An 8,144-nucleotide genomic window follows, 5' to 3' on the forward strand; every position below is an offset into this window, starting at 1 on the left:
ATTGCATATAGTTGGCCTAGTTATGTCAAACCCGTGAAGACTAGATCAAGCCCAGAGCTCATCAGGACTAGGCGAAAAATAAAGAGTGAACATCCAAGCCTAGGAAAGGATACCGGTCAAGGGAATGTGTCTTGTAATAGGTGCGCCCTTTTTGCTTGGGTCAAAAATTTTTGTACTACTCCAAGTTCTTTCTATCCTGCTTGCACAACATCAATGGTTAAACCCCTAGGAAAAGCAACCTTGTTGCTTGTACATGCTAGATCATACCCGATCCCTAAGGGGTTACAACCCTACAAAGGCACTCATGCATACACTAATTGGTTTCATCACCTAATTATGCAAAGATAAAATTTTTGGCAAGTAACCGAAACTCCATTCAGGAGGAAACGCTACCAAAAAGTTGTCAAGGGATCCAAAGCATTAAGAGTTCAAGAGCTTTCCTAGAAAAGATCCAAAAAGATTGAGCAGAAGTTTAAATCATCAAAGAGATCATAAAATGTCAAAATTGCCAAAAGGTCCTAGATGTCAAGAATCCAGGGGCTCGCTTAAGAGATCCAAAGGTCCAAGAGATTCATGCTATTCAAGTTGCCAGGGGGTCCAAGTGTCCAAGAGCTTCCCCGAGAAGTCCACATTGTCAGAAGTTGAGCTTTTCCTCGCAGTTGCATTTCTTTTATTGTAAAAGCCCTATCTTTGGAGTTGATAGACCTAGCATTGTAGAAGCAAATCTTGTACAAGCTTGTAATCAAAAGAAGGGTCTTTCCCGCATTGTTGGGCATATCACGAAAATTTTGGTTACTTGCCAATCTTGTGCATTAATCTTGCATCATAATAGAAACTCACCATGATGAATACCTAATGAAGGGTGCAAAGCCAAATTTTTCTGAAAATGGTAGGTGCATGTTAAATAGCAAAAGCATAAACTAACTTGATTTTGGTGTTGTGTTTCAACCTTGTCAAATACACCCTGTTTCTTTCACCTTTTATTCTTCATAAGGATCAAAAAGTTGCCGAAATGATTATTGAAAAGAAATAGTCTAAGCTACCACCACATTGCGATCCCATCATCACTAGGTCCCATGCAAGAGTGATGTCTACCAGTGGGCCTTTGCCTCCTGAAGTGAGTCCTGTTGGGTTCGCTTAGGTTAAAGAGCAAATGTTAGAATTGATGCACATGTTGCAACAGCTAGTTGTAGGAGGAGGACAAAATTCTTTCGGGCATAGCCAAGGAGGTCCCTAAACCAAGAATGAAAATTAGCCTCTGCCAGTATAGGAGTAGGACCACAATGTACCACCCCAGGGTAACAACCAAGAAATGGATCTTTCAAAGGATAAGACTCTCGAATCTGGGTACGGCTAAGTCAAGAGCCAAGTGGAAATGCTGGCCGAAAAGCTTTGTATCATAGAGGGCTCTAGTGTCCATGGAAGTGTTGATCTAAATGGTCTGACCAACTTCCCTTAAGTCATTATGCCTTCCAAGTTCAAGGCACCAGAGTTCATCAAGAATGATGGTATAGGAGACCCTCTGCTTTGCCAGATTTTCCCTGATAGTCTGACTGGCCCCGTGGCCACATGGTATGTGAGATGGGAAAAGACCTCTAGCTGGAAGGACATGGCCAACTCTTTCCTAGACTACTACAAGTTCAACATCGAGATAGCTCCCAACCACACAGTTCTTCAAAGGATAGAAAAGAAGAGCGGGGAATCCTTCCGTGAGTATGCCTAGAGGTGGCTAGCAGCATAAATGCAACCCTCTATGATGGAAAATGAGATGATCAAGTGGTTTATCGACAACCTCAAGCCTCCTTACTATAAGAAGATGATTAACACCTAAGTCACTAATTTCACTAGCCTCATCCCTATTAGGGAGTGCATTGACGAGGGTATTAGGAGCAAGAAGATCATGGATGCCGAGTCTTTAAGTTCCGTGGTTGAACAACAAGTTAAGAGAATGATTGGCTACAAGACTAAGGAAGCTGATGTGCATATGGTTGATAATGCATCAGAAAGGCCTAAGGGTGTTGCTCCCACCTATGCTACCCCAATTGTTAGACCTTATCAGTAACAAGGCCAGTCTACTCAAGCACCTAACCGAGCCTTTAATCAGAGAGGGAGGCTAGACCCACCTCAAAAGGGAAAATCAGAAGTATACTCCGTTACCCATGCCCTTGGTAGATCTCTATGCTTACCTGCTGGAAAGGAAGCTGGTGACCCTAATTTTTCAAAGGCCTAAGGAAGGCCTTCCACTGCCTAATTTTGATCCATAAAAGAAGTACGAACACCATTTCAGGGCCAAAGGGAATACCCTTGAGGAATGTCATCATTTAAGAGCTTTTGTCTAGGATCTCATAAACAACAAGTTAATATAGTTCAATAATGCAGTCGCTCCAAACATCATAACCAACCCTTTGCCTCCCCATCAGGAAAGGAATGTGAAATGGACCAAAGCCCAATGAAACAAGGGGCAAGATTCATGAGATGAAATTGAGTGATTTTGTAATTGGGCCTTCGCTAAATTAGATTTAAAGACTTTCTAAGAACATCTAAAAAGGAACCTTTTAATAGGGACATGAACTCTATGAAAAAATGGACTTCTTTTTAGGAACCATTGCACCACTAAAGTCAAGAAAACACATCCCCACTCCAATTTGGATTTGAGAAAAGAATGGAAGGCGTTTGGTCAAGATTGAGGATGCACATCAAAAAGAAGAGTTCCAAGTAGGGGAATTCTCTCAATCAACAATGGCCGCTCCAATTAGTGATGGAATTGCACAAAAGATATTCAAGGAAATGGAAGAACAAAGTGACACTCTCAAAAAGAAAGGGAGCCACCTCACTGCGCTTGAGGAAGTCAAATTGAAGAAGCTGAACCCACGAGTAGAGGTTCTTGATGAAGAAGAAGTGGAAGATTAGGATGAAAAGTACAAGGCTGATTATGAGAGGAACAAACAATTTGAAAAACTCACGGTAGAAACCATAGCCATAAGAGAGAAGATGGAGAAGATGTAACTAGCCTTTCACAAAGCCCAAGGGATGGATGATTGTCTATAACATGGTGTTAGAATTAGTGCCCTTAAATCCTATTGTACAATGCTATCTATGACTTAATGTTATAATTAATAAATTTGTTTTATTATTATCTTAAATAATGGTAACATGAATATTTGGACATTATCATATAGTCCATGAGATGCATAGTATGTGATTTAGTCACAGAAGATATAAGTCACAAGTTCTTTGTAAACACAGAATTTTAGTTCTTAGTCAGTGATGAAGTTGGGCATCTCAACTGCAAAGACTATAACATATCAACTAAGATGATTTGTCTTAATGATGAAAGTGGAGACTTCTAGTTGATATGTTGATATGTTTTAAGAGTTAAGACATATTGAACTGGACCGTTGTAAGATTTATTATTCTCTTAATAACTGTCAAATGAATAATAAATCTCACGACTTCTATTTACATGAACTATTAATCCTAAGAGAATAATGGATCTGATCATAAAGTGTAGGTTGCTTTGATATATCAAGAGTGAGATCTAAATTAACAGTCAAAATCTCAGTATGTTGAGTAGCCACATTTAGTGTTGATGGAACATATATTCTCAAGATGGAATTCATGATCTCTTAACAAAGATATAAAATATTCCCTTGAGATAAGTTTAACGGGTTCGGCTATTCAGAGAGTTAGGCCTAACCACTTTAGTAAGGAATTACTAAAGTATATATTTATGAAATTGGATTTCATAATTATATGGTGAATAACTTAAAAGGATTAAACCGGGTACTCAAGGATTAAGATGTAGTAATTTACAAAGTGGCAGTCTACATTCATGACTTTGTATTACTATGAATATTTTATGAAAGAGTTGCATGTACAATAAAGTCTTGGGATATAATTTATTAATAAGGCTTAGAGTGCAATTTTATTTATATAATGGTATTAAATATAATTAATGGTAACTTTGGAATTATCAAGAGTTGATAGAAAAGGCCAAGGCCCATTGGAGGTAGTGTCTTATTTGTTCCCTTTTGGTCCCACTCCAAGCCACATACTAAAGCCCAATTGGAAAGGCCCAAAGCCTAGCCCAATTAGATAATTAGTTATAAGGAGAGAAACATATAGAATTTATGTAACAACATTAAATGGTATGTCTGCGAGTGTTGGACACTTTTTCATTCTCTCTAGAATATACACATATAACTGATTGAGAGACCACACTTCTTGGGTATCAAGTGAAATTGGAGTGAAGATTGAAAGTGTTCTAAATAACTTCTGATCTTTGATTTTGAATTTCACCATGCCAAGGTACACTCTCTTGTTCTTATATTCTAAAACTTACATAGCACATGTTATCAATTGCGACTGAAGTAGATCCGTTAATTTTTCGTTGCGTACATGCATATTTCCAACAATTGGTATCAGAGCGGTCTTCAATTTCCAATCTGTATAACATGTTTTGTGAGTTTTGGAATTAGAGATAATAGTTTCATGATGTTAGAAGATTATATATGTATTTAATTTTCTGCATGGTTGTTGAAACTATGGTTTGATGAAAACTGATATTAATGTTGTGATGTTGTTTAAGTTTGAATTTAAGAATGTGAAATTGAACTTTAAGGCTATAGCATCAATGGAATACAGTTTTGATATCAAATTATATCTATCATGTTGATATGGTGATTGTTTATTCATGAAAACCGTTGAAAACTATTCAGATTTTCCCTTTAAAAACTGAAAACACAGATTTTTCACGGGTAAACTTCCCGCGAAGTTACTTGCGAAAAATGCCTCTAAGGCACAAAACCTTTCGTGGGTAAGCTTTACTCATGAAAGAGTCGCAAAAGTTTCTGTTTGAATTTTGTGTTTTCACTATTTCATTTTTGTGGGTATGCTTTACTCGGGAAACAGTTGCAAAAGTTTCTATCTGAATTTTGTGTTTTCACTATTTCATTTTCGCGAGAAGTGATTAGTCACGAGATTCTTACGAAAATGAATCTGAAGGGAATTTTGAGTTTTTTCATATGTGTTTTCATATGTATAAAGTGGAAGGTTGTGTGTGATTAGTTTACACATGTTTACAAAATAAAAACCATTAATTTAAAACATCTAGTGGGAGAGAGATACAAGGGTTGGATCTCACGGCCTCAATTGTCTATTTATAGTAGTATGATTAAGCACCTCGCCTTGGCATATATGCCTTGCTCCCTTCGAAGGGTGTTTAATTCATGGAACTACAAATTAAACTTCTTAACGACCGATGATATGTGTTTTACATTAAGAACGACCATGCTACCGTGGAGTTACTTAATGACTCATATAGAATTCAGTCAATGGTGTACACTAGACTAAGTTTAATGTTAACATCCCTTCGGAGCTATGTCATTATTACTTAGAGGCTCAAGGAAATACGGCATATTATTAGTGTATGGTAAGAGTCCTCATGATAGCACTAATAATGAGAATAGTTCCCAATCAATCATAGTGTTTATAATTTACTTGCTTTCTAGGAATTATAGACATGGATTAGGTTGTCGTTGCATATATTATTTTATGGTTTTATAAGGTTCCATACTATATGTTTATATGCTAAATTGATAATGTCCAGTTTACTTATTATATTCGTGTTTATTATTTTCAAATTTGAACATGGCATCGTTTAGCCCACTCATTATTATACTTAATCAAAACAAACTGACTGGATCCAACTATGTTGACTAGAAAAGAAATTTGGACATTGTTCTTATAGCTAAAGAGAATAAATATGTGCTTACTCAACCATGTCCTAGCTTTCCTTCATTAGATGCTCCTTCTAAGGAAAAACAGCAATATGCTCATTGGCAGAAATCTAATGAGATGGCCAAGTGCTACATCCTAGCATCCATCTCAAATGTTCTACAACATCAAATGCAGGATGTAGAACTAGCTTCAGACATAATGTTCAGTCTGAAGGAGATGTTTGGTGAGCAAGGTCGTTCTGCAAGGCAAGAAACCATGAGGCAAATTCATAATACCAAAATGGCTGAAGGCGGTTCAGTGAGGGAGCATTGTCTTACAAAGATCTCTAATCTGAATACATTGGAGGTTTTAGGTGCCGATATTGATGGAGAATCCCAAGTGGATATGATACTCCAGTCACTACCAGAATCATTCAAGGAATTTAGACTCAATTATAATATGAACAAAAAGATTTATTCTTTGTTTGAATTAATGAATTAGTTGGTAGCGGTGGAAGGCATTCTTGGTACTTCTAGTGTTGATGCTAATATGGCTAAAGCTTCTACTTCTCAACCTAAGTCGAAAGGCAAGGGTAAGAAGAAGAAGAAGAAGGACTTCACCAAGCAAGATGGTAAACAAATTGCCTTAGGGGTTGCCGACAAAGGAAAGAAGATCAAGGGTAAAGTGTTTCCATTATGGTGAGAAAGGACATTGGAAAAGGAATTGTCCAAAATTCAAGGCTACCAATAATAACGGTTTCAAAAGTTCATTCCTCCTTAAAATATGTTTCGTACAAAATCCCACAGATTCCTGGTGTGTGGATTTAGGTTGTACTAATCATATCTACAATTCTTTGCAGGGATTCCAAGAGACTAGAAAGCTTAATGAAGGAGAATTGTTTCTTACTTTGGCTAATGGGAGCAGAATTCCGATTGTAGTTGTTGGAGTTGTTAATTTATGCTTTGAGTTTAGAGTTTTAATATTGGAAGACTGTTTGTATGTACCTAATGTTCGTAGGAAATTAATTTTTTCAACTTATTTAGGTAAACATGGATATTGTGTTATCCTAAAAGACAATGTTGTAATAAAGAAGGGTAAAGTGTTTATCTGTTCTAGCAATATTGTGGATGGTCTTTATATTTTAATTCCTGATAAGCATGAATTTTATAATTCTGAATTAGATCATGACACTCATGTAAAATCATTAAAGAGAAAGTTTCCTTCTACTAATGAAGCATATCTTTGGCACTTGCGTTTGGGTCATATTAATCTAAACAGAATTCAAAGACTAATCAAAAATGGACTTTTATAGCCATTGGACTTTGATGAATTTCCAGTTTGTGAATCTTGTTTGGAAGGTAAAATGACCAAACGACCTTTTAATGCAAAACGTAGAAGAGCCCAAGAGTTGCATGAATTAGTTCATACAAATGTATGTGGTCCTATGTCAACCCAAGCAAAAGGAGGTTATGAGTACTTCATCACTTTTACCGATGATTACTCAAGATATGGTTATGTGTACATAATGAGACGGAAGTTTGAAGCCTTTGAAAAATTCAAAGAGTTTAGGGCTGAAGTTAAGAATCAATTGGGTAAACGCATAAAGGTCATTCGATTTGTCGTGGTGGCAAATACCTTCTTGGGGTTTTCAATGATTACTTAGCTGAAAATGGGATTGTATCCTAATTGACTGCAGTTGGAACTCCCCAACAAAATGGTGTAGAAGAAAGAAGGAATAGGACACTTTTAGAAATGGTTAGGTCCATGACGAGTTCTTGAAATTTATTGATTTCTTTTTGGGGTTGTGCCTTAAATACAGTAATACATCTTTTGAATTTAGTTCCATCAAAATCTGTTCCTAAAACACCTATGGAATTGTGGAGTGGGCGTAAGCCTAGTATGAAATATTTCCACATTTTTAGTTGTCCAACACATGTGTTAAAAGGGAAGCCTGATAAGCTGGAACCAAAATCAGAAGTGTGTCTACTTGTAGGTTATACAAAAGAAACTAGGGGTTATTTATTCTATAGTCATAAGGATAACAAAGTTTTTGTTAGTACAAATGCTAAATTCTTGGAAAATGACTATATGAATAATTTTACTCCTAGAAGTAGAGTTGTTTTAGCTGAAATGAATGAACCTGTAAATGAACAACCAATGGATAAAACTAGGGATGATGTGGTTGTATCGGATACACCACAAGATACTAGTCGTGAGATGTCTAGTACATAGGTGTCTCGTCGTAGTGGAAGAATTGTTCAGCCTCCTATAAGATTTATAGGTTTGAGAGAAACTTATGAAGCTATCTTAGAAGAGGCTAAATTGGATCCCTACACTTATGAAGAGGCAATGAATGATATAGATGCACATCATTGGGTCAAAGCTATGAAATCTAAATTAGATTCTATGTATTTCAATCAAGTTTG

At 36.5% G+C, this 8,144-nt stretch overlaps 1 protein-coding gene across 1 annotated transcript; it reads left to right on the forward strand.

Annotated features, from left to right (window-relative positions):
- The first annotated feature begins 2,739 nt into the window (after positions 1-2,739).
- LOC136069244 (uncharacterized) lies at positions 2,740-7,381 on the forward strand. Its single transcript, XM_065777552.1, has 4 exons — positions 2,740-2,880; positions 6,220-6,402; positions 6,578-6,710; positions 7,056-7,381. The coding sequence occupies exons 1-4, from the start codon at positions 2,740-2,742 to the stop codon at positions 7,379-7,381; spliced, it is 783 nt and encodes a 260-aa protein (XP_065633624.1).
- The last annotated feature ends 763 nt before the right edge of the window (positions 7,382-8,144 follow it).

The sequence above is a fragment of the Quercus suber genome, unplaced genomic scaffold (genome assembly GCF_002906115.3).
Source record: "Quercus suber isolate HL8 unplaced genomic scaffold, Cork oak 2.0 scaffold_158, whole genome shotgun sequence".
NCBI classification, from domain to species: domain Eukaryota; kingdom Viridiplantae; phylum Streptophyta; class Magnoliopsida; order Fagales; family Fagaceae; genus Quercus; species Quercus suber.